Here is a 17,460-nt window from a genome sequence, read left to right as displayed (position 1 = left end):
GGAGGAGGAAAAGTAGATTTGTGTGTCATCCGCACACGTGTGGAAGTTGACCCCGTGAATGCGGATGACATCGCCAAGAGGAAGCATGTAGATTAGGAAGGGGCCAAGGATAGAGGAGGCCCGCCACAGATGACTGGGCAGGTGGGGGAGGAGAACAGTTTGTAGAGACGGTTTGTTTAGTAGGATTCTAACCAAGCGAGTGGGGTCCCACTGAGCTGGATGAGGGAGGAAACACGGTGGATGAGGATAGCGTAGTCGATTGTGTCGAATGCAGCTTAGAGGTCCAGGAGAACAAGGAGGCAGAGGGACCCTGAGAGAACAAGAGGACGTTGTTTATGATTTTAACAAACTGTGGGCATGTCGGAAACCAGACTGGAGGAGGGAGAGGTGTGAACAAAGCTGACTTGCAACAATGCATTCCAGAACTTTAACAAGGAAGGGCAGGTTAGAAATGGGATGGTAGTTTATGAGGTTAGAGAGGTTGAGGGTGGCTTTTTTGAGGAGGGGAGTGATGATAGGTTTTAAGGGGTAGAGGAACAGAGTCTGAGAAGAGTGATTAGTTGACTCTAGTCGGCCAACAAAGGGAAGGGGGGTGGGGGGGGGAGTTGAGTGACCAGCAACTAGGTGGGGAGGGGGTCGAGGCAGCAGGTGGTGGCCATAATTGTGGAGGTTTTCATGATCCCAGGAAAGATGAATAGAACCGCACATAACTTGTTTATATACGGTGGAAGCCGCTTAAGTCGGACGCTCGTCCATTCAGACTCCCATCAATTCACAAGCGGCTCCGGGTTGTCAATCAGTGAGTGGGCGGAGGAGTAGGGAAGAAATGATGAAGGGAATGGAGTCCAAAAAGGTGGCCCCCGATGTGTCCAGCTTAAGCAACTTCCACTGTCCTCCATTCTCTAAATCGAGATATTGTTTCCTCTCGTTTTAGAATAACATCTTTGAATTTCTCTTTCAGGACCATAATGTCTGAAGAGTATAAAGTGCCTGACAAAATGGTTGGATTCAGTAAGTACAAATCCAAACTATACTTTGCGTACTTTGAGATGTTTTGATGTGCTTGGAAATTCAACCACAAGTACTGTTGTGGAATTAGCTGAGCACCAATCTGTTGGTAGAGAATAGTTCTTGCTACTGTTTTTCCATACTTGTGAGGGAATGCCTACTTCAATTGGATTGTTTTCAACAGGCCTGGTAATGGGTTGCCTATCTATTTTTTAATTTATTTTTATTTGAAGAACAAAATAAATGTAAACTTCAGTCACTTCTAATACCTACCTGCTTCATATCCGCTGACTCACTTTGTTGTTGGAGGTGCCTTTAGCCACTATGCCTTTTCCCTCTGGAACTCTCCCTCAATCCCTCCTTCTCACCCCTTTCTTTACCTTTAAATCCTATTTTAAGACGTTCCTCTTCGACCGTGCATATTGTCAGCAACTCCTCTCCCTTCTCAGCACCACTGCATTGCTCAGATGCTATCCGAGGATGAGGATGCTAGTATGTTCATTTACCCGTCCCAGGGAAAATGGGTCATTTCTACACCGTGAAGTACTGCAGTTTGACTCTTTAGAGTTGCAACTTGTGTCGTAGGTTACAGTGGAGACGGGATTATGTTCGAGTCCAATATTTGTTTCACTCTAATCCAGTTATTATTGTTGCAGAATTTTCAAGTTGACTGATTTTTTTGTCCTTAATATCTTGCTATGCACAGTCTACCATGAACATGAAAGATTAGATTATTAAGACATGGCACATATAGCCTTGTGTAGCCAAACTGAGGATGCAATCTTTTGTACATTGCTACTGTGACCCTGTCAACCTGCTACATAAGAACATAAGAAATACTAGGCGAAAAAAAGACCAAGGTCCATCTAGTCCGCCATCCCACCTTCCTGCCGATCGCATGCACATATGTCTCAAACTACCCATGTACTATATCCCATAATGTTATTTCCTAAAAGAAAACTATCTAATCTGTGTTTGAAAATATCAGCTTTAACCATCTCCCTAGGGAGCCTGTTCCACAGGTTCACTATTGCTCACTGAAATGTTTGCATAGATTCGTTCGATCGCAGGCCATATCCTCTGGTTTTACTATGCTGGACAAGTTGAAGCAGCCTGTCACAATCTATATTGTTTTGTCCCTTTAGAATCCTAAAGACAAGAATCATGTCACCTCTCAATCTTCTCTTTTCCAGCGTGAACATGCCCAACGTAGTTAGTCGCTCCTTTTAATCCAGTCCTTCCATTCCCTCAATCATTTTGGTTGCCCTCCTCTGTATCTTCTCGATTTTTCCAATATCCTTTTTGTACTGCAGCGACCAGAACTGTCTGTGCACGGAACTCTTAAGTATGGTCTCACCAATGATTTATACAGTGGCAGTTTGTTGACTAACCGATTCCTCTGTTCTCTAGTAATTGGCAGGGGAGGTGAACAGATATCACGGATACAGATGGAATCTGGCTGCAAGATTCAGATTGCACCTGGTAAGTATCTGCTGGAGTTAGGCTTCGTCTTAAGCTTCAGTCTCTTGACACCACTTCTACATTCACAGTACTTTGAAATAAAACACTTGTCAAGTCATAAGCAGTTGCTGTGTTTGTATTGTGAAAATCATTGTATTGATATTGTAAGACGAATAGTGACCACAATCGATCACAGTATTGTGTAGTATTTTGCCCACAAAATATGCAGTCAATTCACTTTCCAGTATATTCTGTGAAGCGCTTTGAGACGTTTCGAAGATGTGATAAGGCACTATGTCAAATTATTATTGTGTAATATTGAGTTTCTAGCAGAGGGTGTTGTTTTTTTCCTCTATTTGTAACTTATTTCCTGTTCTAATTTTCTTCTTTCTTCCGTCAAGACAGCGGAGGTCTCCCCGAACGGTCCTGCACATTAACGGGTTCTCCAGAGAGCATAGAGTAAGTGCCTTCCCTGTCTCATGAAGATGTTTTCAGTTGTAAACTACTGTAAAATCTGGTGTACAAGTTGCACCTTCATACATATTTTTATGTCCTCTTAATATAGGGGAATCACTTATAGGGATACTGGTGCAATTTGTAGGGCTTTTGCTGAAATGACATCCATAAAATAGGAGAGCAACTTATAGACAGGTACAATTTATAGTCTGGATTTTACGGTAAACTCTTCAGGGTTTGCCTAGGGACATATGTTTCTGTTACAGGATTTGTGTGTTTGCCTATAAATCACTTCATGCCCTGACACTTCCCTACCACTCCGACACTTCTCTACGCTCCACTAGCTCAGACCTTCTGCATCTTCACTTTTAACAGTTGATTGTAATGTCCCTGCATGGCCCATGAAGTGTATTATGTCTGGATTCTGCCAATGCTGCTTTTGAGCTACCTACTTGGAGACCTACCAACTCACCTGTCAGGTTTTCTCCAGTGTCCCTTAACGCTGCAAGGTATCACCAGCCAAAGATTGGTGGTTAAGCAGTTGTTGGGCCTCTGTATTGATGTGGGGAGATTGAGCTGATGGATTCAGATCTTTCAGTAAAGAAGCTAAGAGTTAAGATTCGACAAATCTTTGTATTTTTGCCAGATCAACTCTGCTCACTAGCAGTAAAACTAGGCTTTGTAGCAGAGGGTTTTGGTTATGTTAGCCTGATACCGTGACATTCCTGTAGGGTATTTTGTTGAATGTAATTTAATTACTGCAGTCATGAGAGCTAGCATGAATTGTGTAGTTCTGTGAAGTACTTTTGAGATTTGAGCTGGCTAATCGCTGTGATGTGCTTGTTAACCAGAGAAGCGAAACGACTCCTAGGACAGATTGTGGATCGGTGTCGGAATGGCCCGGGTTTTCACAACGATATGGATAGTTCAAACAGTGCTATACAGGAAATTCAAATCCCAGCCAGCAAAGTTGGTCTGGTCATTGGCAAAGGAGGAGAAACTATTAAACAACTTCAGGTAAGAAATCCATTCCAGCAAATTTTTCTGCTCCTAAAAACTTATTTTATCTGTACACAATCTCGAACATCCAGAATGGCAACTCTTCTCTAACTTATCAAGGCTTTGAGGGGATAGCTTAATACTGGCAATTGACCTGTTATCTTTAATTCCCTACCATGGTACTCCAGGAGACTCACTAAGGATTATTATGTTTGACGTACCAGCTTGCTTGTTTTCTGGTCCCCTCCTGATTTTCAGAATCACTTCACTGGTTCTTAACCATAGCTCTCCAAGATGCTACCCCACAGAAAGAGCATTATAAAAATGCAAGTAGTAGTTGTTGTAGTGGAAAACTTGCTGTTAGTGATGGCTTGTGAAGTATTGAATTGCACCTCAATGTTTGCCTAGTGGGAACCTAAATTATTTTTTTACGGGAAAGGTGTGTAAATGGGTATAAAGAAACTACTGCTGAAGATTTAAGAGAAACAATTGTGTTACCCATCCAAGGGCTGAGAGAAGATTCTGCTTCTGTGAGGAAGCAATTCCTGACAAAGTGGAAGAGAAAAGCGGCCTGGGCTGACGGGGAGGCGGGAGAAACAGTTCTAGGGAAGAGAAAAGAGGCCTGGGCTGACGGGGAGGCGGGAGAAACAGTTCTAGGCTAAATGATACCTTGCACTTATCCAGCACCGTTCACATGAAGAGAAGGTCTCAAAGAGCGAGCCAATGCAAGCCTCAGCTGTGAGAGATGGGAGGCGACCGAATGCTCGGTCGGTCAATGAGAGTTTTTAAATTGACTTTGAAAGCAGGGACAGAGTTGGGGGGATTTAGTAAGTAGAGACATCCAGCGAGGGGGGCAAAGTGGCTGGCATCTCACCCGCCTGGTGGTAGGATGGAGTGGGCAGGGTGCATGGAGCAGTCCACAATAGGACTGAGAATTGTTATGCAGGAACATGCAGCAAAAGTAGCCAAAGCCAGTATTGGCTGAGTGCTGATGTCTTTGAGTTCATGGTTCAGCGGGTTTGTACAGGCGAGGCATAGTTATCTTTAGCTCTTGTATATAGTGGTGTCCTTGGATTTGTTGGGTTGAAGTCTACTGAGTGTGGCATGGGCACTGTTGACTTGCAGCAATCCTCTGGTATGTAACTGTTCAATTTGATACATCAATGGCAAAGCCTCATGATTAGGAGCCACTTGGCCCTGTATTGAAGAGAAGATGGGTTTGCATTGTAAATTCATGATAGTGTTTAAACCAGGGTTAAAGTGGTCTAAACGCTACTGCACATCAACCTAGTCTGATTGTGGAAATGACTGGTGCTTTGCGAGTTCCAGTATTCAACTTTTACTGCGCATTAATCATGCCCACCGTGTCATTATCCTGTCGTTGAAGATTAGAAACTTCCTACAACTAGATGTCAGTTATGACTAGACAGTACATCTGTAGCCGTGTGTGTGCTTTTGACTGACAAGTGGAGTGTCACACTGTCTGCAGACCGGTCGCTATATTAATAGTTCAACTTTGTTCCAGGAGAGAAATGGTGTAAAAATGATCATGATTCAGGATGGGCCACTTCCAACAGGAGCAGACAAACCACTGAGGATTACAGGAGAATCTTACAAAGTCCAGGTGAGTTCTGCACAGTGTAGTTTATTTAGTGCAAGCGTCTGCCCTGGCATTGAAATGTTGCACTGATCATCTGATGTGTGAGCAGTAAAGGAATACTGGATTCCTGTCAGTAACTTACTGATGAATATTTTGCATCTAATAATATGGTAAAATTACATAAAGCTTTGGTGCTGGCTGAATGAGTGCATTTTGCCCTGTAGCATTCTGGGGTCAACTTATGCTTTCAAAACAGACAGTTTATTTTGTGCTATGTCACACACCAGTCCTTTGCCAGTGTGAAGCAAATCTTAGCAGGGCCAGCTCATGTGAAGTGCCTGCTGCAGGCACCCGTCGTATGGATTGACTTGCTTTTCCACATTTGGAAGTAACTGTGCTGAAGTCCTTGCCAGCAGCCAGCTAAGCTCAGGGCTTTAAGTGTTTTTCAGGAGAGGAAAATAAATTTGTCTTCTGCTCTGTGACAGATCAAGTTGATGCATTGCATGACTTGCCTTCTATGTTCAGCAGAAGTTCCTTGCACTGCTATTCTGATGGTGTAGACATCCCTTTGCATGTCTCTTGTTTGTAATTCTGCCTTTACCTGCCATTGAAGATGTGCAAATGTGTATTTTCCCTGTTAACTTGACTGGCTTGCAAGCTGGAGTGGATGCCTGATGCTCACAGAAACTATATTTCCAGGAGCTGACTGGTGTATGTTAAAACAGATTGCTATTTGCTCCAGTAACCTTGATGATTTTCTTCCATTCCCTCCTCCAGCTAGCGAAAGAGATGGTCTTGGAAATAATCAGAGATAAAGATCAGGGTGATTTCAGGCGGAATGAATTTGGTTCCAGAATGGGAGGCAATAGTGTAGATGTAAGTACACATTTGTGTCTTTAGGCTGGTGTTTGTGGTTTGAGTGATTTATTTTGCATGGTTTCACTCCATTTCAAAACTACTTTCACACACATTAAAGCAGCTGTGGCAGCAATCTGACCTTTCATGCTGGCAACCTGATTGGAGTCCTGTAGCTTAGTGGTTAGAGTACTCGCCTCGCAAGCGAGAGGACCTGGGTTTGATTCCCGGGCAGGGCGAAACCTTGGGCATGTTTCCTTACTCCACACGCCTCTGTTTACCTAGGAGTAAGTAGGAACCCAGTTGTTAGTCGATTGGTGGATCACTTCCGGGGATAATAATCCCTTCAAAAAAAAAGGGAAAAAATATGGTCACTTAATCCACGACTGTTTGTGGGACAATGCTGTGTGCAATTGGCTCCCGTGTTTCGCCCAGTTGAGCGGAGGCAGCGGGTAGTGGGGTGGAGAGTAAGGAGGTCGGAGACATAGGGAGATGCCAGGCCATGAATTGATTTAAAGACGAAAATCTTGAAATCGATCTGTTCGATAGGCAGCTAGTGGAGCCTGGCTAGCACTGGTGTGATGAGGGTCCAGAATTTAGAATGGGTGAGGAGGTGGGCAGCAGAGTTTTGGATCAGCTGGATTTTGTGGATGATGGAGCTGGGGAGATGTGCGAGGATGGTATTTGAATTGAAAAGTAGGTTTATTTCCAATTAAGTGGCTCTATGATCCCTCCCCACATTGCGGTGGGCACAAATCATCTGGTGACCACCAGAGAGGATTTGCCTAATAGTGTACCAAGTATTTAGTTGTTGTTCTTAAACATCCCACCACCCATCACCTGAGTCCTCATTGAAAGGATTGATTTCAACACCCTCACTTTCACACGTAAAGCTGTTATCAGGCTGCAGTCGACCGATGACCATTTAACTGACCTGAAACTTAGCAGTTAGTCGTATGGGTGGGATTCTAACCCTGTCCCTTTGCTCTCAGGTGGCTGTACCTAGGTTTGCTGTTGGTATTGTAATAGGAAGAAATGGTGAAATGATCAAAAAGATTCAGAATGATGCCGGTGTAAGGATTCAATTTAAACCAGGTAAGGATTTGTGATGGGATTTGATTCATGACTTTTTAGATGCTGATATGCCTACATTTTTGATTGCATGCTTAAATATTCTCCCCAGCTTTCCATTTTCCTCCAGAGCTCAGCCATGATTCAGCTGAGCCTCTGCAGCATTATTTCAGTTTGTCTGGATGCTGAAGCCAGAAGCTCTCAATAAAGGCCCACACGACTGTGGTGACGTTACCCACTCGGCAGGAAGGGAGTGAAATATCATCATCATAATAATCCTTACATCATAACCTTCTGACTCAGAGGCAAGAGCACCACCAGCTGAGCCTGGCTGACACAATGTCGCTAAAATTACTGAATGCTCTTTCACCTCCAAGCTCCTCCTATCAGAATAGATTTCTGATTTTAATGGAACATTAATTTTAAAGAAATCCTTGTGCAGGATTAAACCTGAGCGTAGGATTAAAATGCCTGCCACAACACTGATTTAAAGAACTTGCCCAAATAGTTTCAACTCAAAACAGTCAACCTAAGCCTCCATTTCCCTTTAATTAATGAGTAGTCATCATTTCAACTTTGATTTCTCCAGAAATATCAGCCTTACCAACTGGGAGTGACGCAGTCCAAAGGCTGACAGGCCTGTGGTGTAGAGTCGGACCCATGTGGGAAACTGACAGCTAATGGAGAGTGAAGTAATCAGGATCGTTCATTAGCTACATTTCAGAGGCTGTCAGGTGGGGCGAGGTACAAAGAGGTCCAGAGATGTGTGCACACCAGTCACAGAAAGTAATTTGAGTGCTAATGAGGGCTGGGCTAACATGAGAGATAGAATGTATAGAGCAAAGAAGTACAAACAGCATAAATTGGTGGAACAGGCTCGATAGGCTGAATGGCCTCCTATTCCTGGTTTCCTAGGTTTCTCACGTATTTCACCCACTAAAATATACAGTCAATTCACTTTACAGCATATTCTAGAAGATGTGATAAGGCGCTATATCAAATGCAAGGATTATTATTAAAATAAATTCAGTAATTTTTCTGCTTGTTGTTTAGTGAACATTACTGCCACAGATTAACTGCTGCGTTGGTGTATGTAACAAATTACCATGCTTTAGAATAACTGTTATCTGCATTGAGATGTATGAGATGCTGTATCAAATACAATGTTTAAAATGTATATTAATGGTTTGTTTTAAATGTTTACTTTGGGAATAACTTACAACGGTCATTCTGCATTCTCTGTAGTTAAACGCCACAGCCCATTTGCGCATATCAAAGTGCCACAAACAAGCATGATGTGAACAATCGGTTTTATTTGGGGTGTTGTTGGCCAGGACACCGTGTTTTAACATCTCATCCAAAGAACGGCACGTCTAACAAGGCAGCCAGCAACCCGCACTGCTTTGGCGTGTCAGCCTAGACCAGGGTGGTCCAACAGGCGACCCGCGGGCCGTATCCAGCTGTTCCCTTTAACTAGCAAACACCTCTTGCTTCATGTTCCCACCCCATCTGCCACACCACCAACGGCATTTTGCCCCTCACTATCTGGAGCTTCATTCCTGGAGACCCTCTGACTCGCTCCCTCCCCCCTTCTTTGAAGGCACATCAAGACCTAAATTTTCCCCTCCCCATCCCACCTCCCTCGGCTCCCAACCCCAGCTCAGTGGCCCAGCTGGTAGTGTCGAGCGCTTTGAGATGTCCTATTGTGAAACAGGTGCTGTTTAACTGTTATGTTCCTGGAAGGGAACCCATCTGGCCCTCGGCAGCCAAAAAGATTGGACCACCCTGGACTTTGACTTCAAAGCCGGACGTGGGGCTTGGACCCACAACCATGAGAGGAGAGTGCTGCAACTGAGCCAGCCTGAGACTAGATAAAGACCATAAGACGTAGAAGCAGGAATAGGCCATTCGGCCCCTCGAGCCTGCCCCGCCATTTAATAAGATCGTGGCTGATCTTCTAACCAAATTCCATTTACCTGCTCTATCCCCATATCCTTCTACACTTTAGAAATCTATCACCCTCGGTCTTTAATATGTTCAGTGACTGAGCACCCACAGCCTTCTGGGGTAGAGAGTTCCACAAATTCACTACCCTCTGAGTGAAGAAATGTTTCCTCAACTCAGTTCGAAAAGGCTGAAACCTTAATCTTGAGAATATGACCCCTAGTTTTAGATTCTCCAACCAGGGGAAACAGTCTCACAACACCTATTCTGTCAAGACATTTAAGAATCTTATAGATTTTTATAATATCACCTCTAATTCTTCTATATTCTAGAGAATATAGGCCTAGTTTACTCAACCTATCCTCATAGGTCAACCCCCTCATCCCAGGAACCAACATAGTGAATCTACGCTGTACCCTCTCTAAGGCGAGCATATCCTTTCTTGAATAAGGAGACCAAAACTGCACACAATATTCTAGGTGTGGTCTCACCAAGACCTTATACAAGGCCTTATATATTTGTGGGTTTCGCCCACAAATATACAGTCAATTCACTTTACAGAATATTCTGTGAAGCGCTTTGAGACATCTAGAAGACGTGAAAAGCGCTATATCAAATGCAAGGATTATTATTATAAAAAGGCAGATCAAGAGGAATTTAGATAGGACAAGTTTAACAGCAGGGACTTATATCCGCTTCTCTGTATAGACTGGAAAACATGGAGGATATTAGTCGTCAATGTTCAATAAAAGGAGAGAGTGTACCTGAGAAAACATTATTATAAGGTCGTGCAGTGGTGAGGTATTTATGGCTGAGTTTGATTAATCGAACAGCAAAAATAACAGGTTGTCTCATTCAAATCAGCCTGCTGAACATGCTGACAATAAGCCTCTTACTGTTTGTGAGATTCAAAACCATTGTGGTAGTTCGTGAATAACAGAGATTTTGATAAGTTGCTGTCAGTGCAATTTACCGGCTTGACTGCCACATGAGTAGCCGCTCACAGACTGAGCTCCTGGTTTCCAGTTCTCAGAATAACAACAACAAATGACACTTGTATAGCGCCCTTCACACCGGAAAGACATCCCAGGGAGCTGGACAGTCAGAGGTTTTCGGACCTGAGCTGGGCGTTGGGGTCAGGAGCGGTGGAGGTGGATGGGTGACCGAAGGCACGGTCGAAGAGGAAGGTCTTTGGACGGGACTTGAAGGAGGCAAGAGAGGAAGTGAGGTGGAGGGATTGCAGGATAGAGTTCCAGGGCGTGGGGGCAGAGATGCTGGATCCCGATCCCCTGATTGTATTAGTTAATGTCGGGGCTTCTCTCCTCCTCTGCCTTCAATAAGCCGTCAAGCTCTCCAGGAAGCTAGCCTTCATGAAGGGCGCTGCATAAATACAAGTTGTTGTTGTTGCTGTCGATTCACATTGCACACCCCAGCAACACTGTTTGTTTCTTCTTCCAGATGATGGTGTTATGCCAGATAGAATTGCTCAGGTGATGGGACCGCCAGACAGGTGTCAACATGCTGCTCATATGATTAATGAACTTATTCACACTGCTCAGGTGAGGGCGTCTACATTATATTTTAAAAAAGCATACTAATGAGAAACGTGAAGTTGAGATAATGAGTGCGGTTCGACATGAGCTTTACTTTTAGTCATTTTTTTCTTCTTAACTCTCTTTTCCCATATTGTGAGGATATTAGCACATTGGGTGCTGCTGCTCTTCCATTTCCTCGCTCAACTTTTGTGAACTACCGAGGACCTGTGAAGTAAATTGATATTGCAGTACTGGTTTCCTGCCATTAGATGGTGAACTACTATGTGTATTCTACACACTGATGACCGCTGTCACTGTCATGCTCTAGGTTAGAGCTGATTTTCTCCTCTCGGTTCTTCTAAATCTATGGTTCACTGGCACTAGTTAAGCGCTTCGTGTGAAGAGCGCTCTACAAATGCATGTTGTTGTCGTTTCTCCATTTCCCCCCCCCTCCCCCTTACCTTACCCAAATGTGAACCTCGATTGTGAGGGTGAACAAGATATTTTGATCACTCCTCACCTGATGTTTACACATTGATCAGATTGGTTATTTTGTCTTCCCCAACACTGACTGACTAGTGATCAGGTAGCTCTGTATAGCTGAGCAATGCACAGGATAAGACATCTGTAGGTTTGTTTTATCTGATGGCCAATGTTCAATGTCTTATGTATCGTCAGCTATGATTATTATTTATAATACAGTGGAAGCCACTTTAGCCAGACACTGGTTACCCCAGACACCAGGTAAATCGGACAAAAGGCTCGGCCCTGATTCATTTGTATTCTTACCTGTGTTAAACATGACGCTTAATTTGGACAAAATCCTGTTAATCCAGACAAAATACCGCGCTGGTCATCTCAGCACCCTCTTACTCTGTCAAGTGGTTTTGGTGTGGAGATGGGAGGAGGCAAATTGTAATAAAGTGTGTTCCTCATTGCAGGAAAGAGACGGTCAATCTGGCTTTGGCGGTCCAGGAAGAGGACGGGGTAGGGGACGTAATGAGTGGAATATGGGACCCCCAGGCGGAATGCAGGAGATTACGTATACGATCCCTGCTGATAAATGCGGCTTGGTTATCGGAAGAGGTAAGCCACCTGAGACTGCTGTTGTGAGAATGAAGAGCTGTGAGCAGCTGCTTAACTAGGGATTCCACAGCACTGTTACAATAGAAGAACAATCGTAGACCGCGGCAGATGTGTAGAGATTTTACGGGACATGCTTTGTTCTGGGGCATGATTGATAATTGTTGTTTGGTTGTTGTATCGGAAAATCCCTATTGACATATGGATATGTATTTGAAAAGGACAAATTTGCAGGGCTTTGGGGTAAGAGCGGGGGAGTGGGACTAGTTGATGAGCTCTTTCAAAGAGCTGGCTCAGGTATGATGGGTCGAATGGACTCCTTCTGTGTTGTAAGATTCTCTGATTCAGTGGCATTTCTGCCTTTAATTTGACTTGATGCTTGGCAAGATTTGCCAATGTGGAGTGCTTTCTGAGCTGTTGTATGCACCACTGAAGCATGGTAAGAGTGGAACAATTTTCAAAGTGATGCAAGCAGGATCCAGAGTAAAATTGCTTGAATGACTATTGTAAGTGGCCCGGGTTCCTGTATTGGTGATACTTACAGGAGTGGTGGGAATCAGGCTTCGTTCTGAGAAGGGGTGGGTTATCATGTGACCTATGTATATGTGACCAGCTCGTCATGTATATTGTGTGGGGATGGGGGGGGGTTGTTTTGTTTGCAGTGTTCTTTCATACATTGCCCTATCCCAGTACAGATAACAGGGAGGAGGGCTTACCTGGGGGAAAAGGTTTGTAGGAGAGAGCTCTTGGCAGTTTGATTAACTACTTTGTGAATGTGTTTCTTTCACACATGCGTTCACATGCTCTCTTCCTGTCTCCATTTCCCTCCATGCCAGTCTCATTTGGGTTATTCTCTCGGTCTCTCTTAAGCTGTTTGTTTCTTTCATTCGTCTTTCTCTGAGTGTATCCCTCTTTGTCTATTGTAAATTCTCTCTCCGCTCGAGTGGGGTGGGGGGTGATGGCTACTGACCTGCTCCACATCCCCCAACCTGCCCATTCCACAATCGGAGGTCAGGTATTTCTGCACCTACCGTCTGGAACTCCATCCCAGGGCCCCTCCCCTGATTGTCTTGGGATGTCCTCCCGATGTGAAAGGCGCTGTGTAAATGCAATTTGTTGTTGTTGTTCTCCCTATCTCGCTCGCTCACTCACTCACAATTGCCTGCCATTATCTGTTCTGCCTTCCCCCACCTCTGCAACATTGCCTGCCTCTGCCAGTATCTCTACCCACTGGCCTGCTCCATGTACCCTGCCCTGCCTGCTCCACTATCGGTGGTCACAACTTCAGCCTTTCTGCAGCCACCCTCTGGAACTCCATCCTGGAGCCCCTCCGCCTTGCCCGCTTCCTTGCCTCCTTCAAGCCCCGTCTTAAGACCTTCCTTTTCGACTGCGCCTTCGGTCACATCTTCCCTCCTTCGCCCCCACTGCCCTCTACCCCTCTCTGATCCCAACCCGCAGCTCGGGTGCAAACCCCTCATTGTCCAGGGCCTTGGGACATCCTCCCAACATGATGTGTGCTATATAAATGTAAGTTGTTGTTGTCCATTGCATTCTTCTCTCTCGCACTGTGTTTCACTGCTGATTGACATCACGTCTTGTGTTCTGCAGAGTGAACAGGGAGATTGGCAGATTCCATTTCCTCTTAAAAAAAAAGGCTGCCAGTAACTTCATTTCCTGCATTTTGTCCATGGGCAGGAAGTATTGCTGGCATCTGGGAAGCTGCCATGCGTGACTGTCTGAGGCCATGTGCTTGGAAATGGGGGCGCTAGTGGGGAGTGAGTAGTTAAGAGGGTATTTTTGTGTGTGCTGTGGATTTTATTTAATAGAGGATTTTTTTTAATGGCTGAATCATTTCAGGAGTAGAATGGTTTAAAAGCTAGGGCCTGGTACTGTACACTAGACTTCAGATTTGTATAAATAGTTAGTGTGAGGTTTAATGGCTGTAGTGAGACTGAGATGAAGTGTGGAATGGACAGGGATGGCTTCACCTGAACTGGAGTTTTGGAGTTTTTGTTGAAATGTGCAGGATAGGAATGTTTCTTGTGATTCTAAATCTTTCTAAACTAGACTGGAGTTGTGGAATTTCTCTGTCTGACCTGCTTTTGTTTGATTGCATGTGCAGGAAAGGAAGACACGTCTGCAGGCTGACTGACCGGGAAAGATTGGGTAGATTCTAATGAGTTATGGAATAACGAGGATCATAATGTTTTTAAAAATGGAAACTCTTCTAATTAAAACTGTTCGGTTCCATCTTTCACACTTGTAGAGTATGTTTGTCAGATGTATAAACAAGTTACATCTGCAAAGTGAATGTGGCCATTAGGATTCCACCTCCACCCCACTCCCCCGGGCTGGCCTCTCTCACATGCCCCCACCAACCCACACCTGCTATAGTTACAGTCATTGATGTTTGCAGTAGTGCACAAATGATACATAAACTGCATCGCTGGGTTCACCGCGGGTAAGGCACTTGATAGGTCCACTATGTATCATACAGTGTGTACAGTGGGACCTGTAAGTGGGTAGAGTATATATCTGTGTGGTGCATGCCCTTTTTTTTGCCAGTTTGTGATTTGAGTCAGACCAGTTGGCATTGATTTATTTCAGTTCCCGTTGCTGTCTTTATTTTCTCTCTTAAAAAGATGACATTTCACAACTGGGGGCCACGTTTTGTGAATGAAGTGGATACGAATATGAAAAAAAGCTTAACCAGCAAAAGCAGTGTTTGGAGAACTCTGTCAGAGCCACGGGCAGCTCAGAGAGGGCCTTGATTACAAATGGTTGGTGAAAGGATTGATTGTGAAGCATTTGCTTTGGTGGTTTTTGGTCGTTATGCCCTGTCTATGTAGCACGTTTAAGCTATCGAGTGTAAAAGCACTCTCCTGTCTGTATAGTAAAACAGGATATCTTTCATCCTGTTCATCCTGTGCTGTAATTTGTTATTCGTGTTTAATGTCAATACTTTGTGGTGGGTTAATCTACCCTCTCCCTCCCCTCCTCAATATACCCTGAGCTGATCACTTGCTATTTCTGAAGGATGCTGCAGCCAGTTCCCAGGTCAATAGTCAGACATTTTATTTCTGGCCTTTGCCTGTTGCGTTTATCAGTGCGTAATCTTAAGGTGTCGGAGGAATTTGGAGAAGGTTTATACCTGTGTCCCCCTGCATCACCGGTTTATACTCTCCAGGCATTGTAGAATGGAACCAACAGACTTGTGTGTGTTGTTTATTTACAATCACTGGTGTAAAATGTTTCCTGCATCAACCACATATGTTGGGTGTCTGGCACACAGGGGCAGTGGTTAAGATATTCCAGTGTAAGACTCCTGTTGCTAACCCTGTGCAGAGTTTTTTTTAAAGAAAAAGTCTTGTCAAAAGTTATTGTTGGCCAGAGGCTTTCCCTGCTCTCCAATATTGACCAGGAATGTTTCTGATGCTGTTCTGACTGGCATGCAGCAGGTGACTTGGAGAATAACCATTTTAACAGCGGTAGGTCCTGATCCCAGGGCAGCCGGTCTGAGAGCAGGGAAATAAAGCCGTGAGGAGTGAGATGGTGCTTCAGGCTGATGGTGCTCAGCAGCTGTTGAATGGCAGCTCCCAACTGAAGGGGGAGGAGAGACATTAGCTGCCATGGTAGTCTCCCCAAAACTCACTTCATTCCTGATTATCCAGAGCACTCGCCTCGCAAGCGAGAGGACTGGGTTTGATTCCCGGCAGGGCGAAACATTGGGCAAGTTTCCTTACTCCACATCCCTCTGTTTACCTAGCAGTAAGTAGGAACCCGGTTGTTAGTCGATTGGCGGATCGCTTTTCCAGGGATAATAATCCCTTCAAAAATAAGAAAAGAAATGTAGTCATTTAATCCACGACTATTTGTGGGCAATGCTGTGTGCAAGTGGCTGCTGCATTTCTCCAGGTCAAGCGGAGGCTGCAAGTAGTGGGTTGGGGAATAAGCAGATCGGAGCGGTAAGTAAGTGCCAGGGCATGAAGGGATTTGAAGAGGAGAATCTTGAAATCAATCCATTCAATGATAGGGAGCCAGTGGAGCCTGGCTAGAACTGGTGTGATGGGGGCCCAGAGTTTATTATGGGTGAGTAGTTGGGCAGAGGAATTTTGAATCAGCTGGATTTTGTGGATCTGGGGAGACCGGTGAGGATGGCATTTGAATTGAAAACAACAACAAGATTACATTTGTATAGCGCCTTTCTCGTCGGGAGGACTTCCCAAGGCGCTGGACAGTACAGCATTTCAGACCCGAGCTAGGGTCAGGACGGGAAAGGGGAGGGGAAGGGGGCTGGCCGATGGCATGGTCGAAGAGGAAATGCAGGTTTATTTCCAATTAAGTGGCTCTGTGATCCCTCCCCACATTGCGGTGGGCATAAATCATTGGTGACCACCAGAGAGGATTTGCCTAATGGTGAACCACGTATTCAGTTGTTGTCCTTAAACATCCCACCACCCATCACCTGAGTCCTTATTGAAAGGATCGATTTCAATACGATTGTTGGGCAAGTTTCCTTACTCCACACCCCTCTCTTTACCTAGCAATAAGTAGTTAGTCAATTGGCGGATTGTTTTTCAGGATTAATAATTCCTTTTTTTTAAAAAAAACTATTAATAATTTGGTCACTCAATCCACAACTGTTTGTGGGACACCGCTGTGCGCAAATGACTGGTAGGTTTCGCCCACAAAACATACAGTCAATTCACTTTACGATATATTCTGTGAAGGGCTTTGAGACGTCTCAACAACATAAGGCGCCATATCAAATGCAAGCATATAAATATATATACATACACACACACATGTCTTGTACTAAATTACCTTACCTTTAGTATTCAATGTCTCTATATAATGTAGAGTATATATTTAGTGTCCCTATATATATTACTTGCTGTTGAAAGGTAGGAGTGCAACATAATGAAAAACAACTCCATTTGTCCTCTATTACCTTGCACTCCCAACTTTTAATAACAACTTGCTTTTATATAGGGCCCTTCATGCAGGGTAGCCTCAGACACTAAAAAACCTTTATCTTAATCTGCCTGCTCCTCCACTGCCTTAAAGGTAGCGCTATTAGTCTCGTTCAGTTGGTAGCACTCTCACCTCCAAGTCAGAAGATGGTGGTTTCCAGGCTTAGATTGGGATTTTGAGCTGGTGGTTTAGGCTGGCACTTCTTTGCAGTCCTGAGAGAGCGCTGCATTGTTGGAGGTGCCATCCTTTGGTTGAGAAGTTAAACCGAGGTCCTGTCTGCCTATTCAGCTGGGTGTTAAAAATCCTCGGGCACAATTTGGAAAGAGAAGGGAATCTCAATTTACAGTATATTCACTTTACAGTATATTCTGTGAAGCATTTTGAGACGTCTCAAAAACATGATAAGGCGTCTTACCCAATGTAAGGATTATTATTATCAATCTAATGCAAGTTCTGTGTCTTTGTTGGGAAGTG

At 44.3% G+C, this 17,460-nt stretch overlaps 1 protein-coding gene across 3 annotated transcripts in view; it reads left to right on the top strand.

Annotated features, from left to right (window-relative positions):
- fubp3 (far upstream element (FUSE) binding protein 3) overlaps positions 1 to 17,460 on the top strand; it is a 58,052-nt gene that overhangs the window by 25,969 nt on the left and 14,623 nt on the right. For all 3 annotated transcript variants that reach the window (XM_007902782.2, XM_007902783.2, XM_007902781.2), the window contains exons 4-12: positions 962 to 1,011; positions 2,419 to 2,490; positions 2,871 to 2,928; positions 3,777 to 3,942; positions 5,450 to 5,548; positions 6,302 to 6,400; positions 7,372 to 7,474; positions 10,853 to 10,953; positions 11,871 to 12,015. In XM_007902782.2, coding sequence (XP_007900973.1) covers positions 962 to 1,011; positions 2,419 to 2,490; positions 2,871 to 2,928; positions 3,777 to 3,942; positions 5,450 to 5,548; positions 6,302 to 6,400; positions 7,372 to 7,474; positions 10,853 to 10,953; positions 11,871 to 12,015 — 893 coding nt within the window. The remainder of the gene's footprint in view (positions 1 to 961; positions 1,012 to 2,418; positions 2,491 to 2,870; positions 2,929 to 3,776; positions 3,943 to 5,449; positions 5,549 to 6,301; positions 6,401 to 7,371; positions 7,475 to 10,852; positions 10,954 to 11,870; positions 12,016 to 17,460) is intronic.

This window comes from Callorhinchus milii, unplaced genomic scaffold (genome assembly GCF_018977255.1).
Source record: "Callorhinchus milii isolate IMCB2004 unplaced genomic scaffold, IMCB_Cmil_1.0 Scaffold8, whole genome shotgun sequence".
Classification (NCBI taxonomy): domain Eukaryota; kingdom Metazoa; phylum Chordata; class Chondrichthyes; order Chimaeriformes; family Callorhinchidae; genus Callorhinchus; species Callorhinchus milii.
Note: the sequence above shows the minus strand (reverse complement) of the source record. Positions and strands in the feature narration are given on the sequence as shown.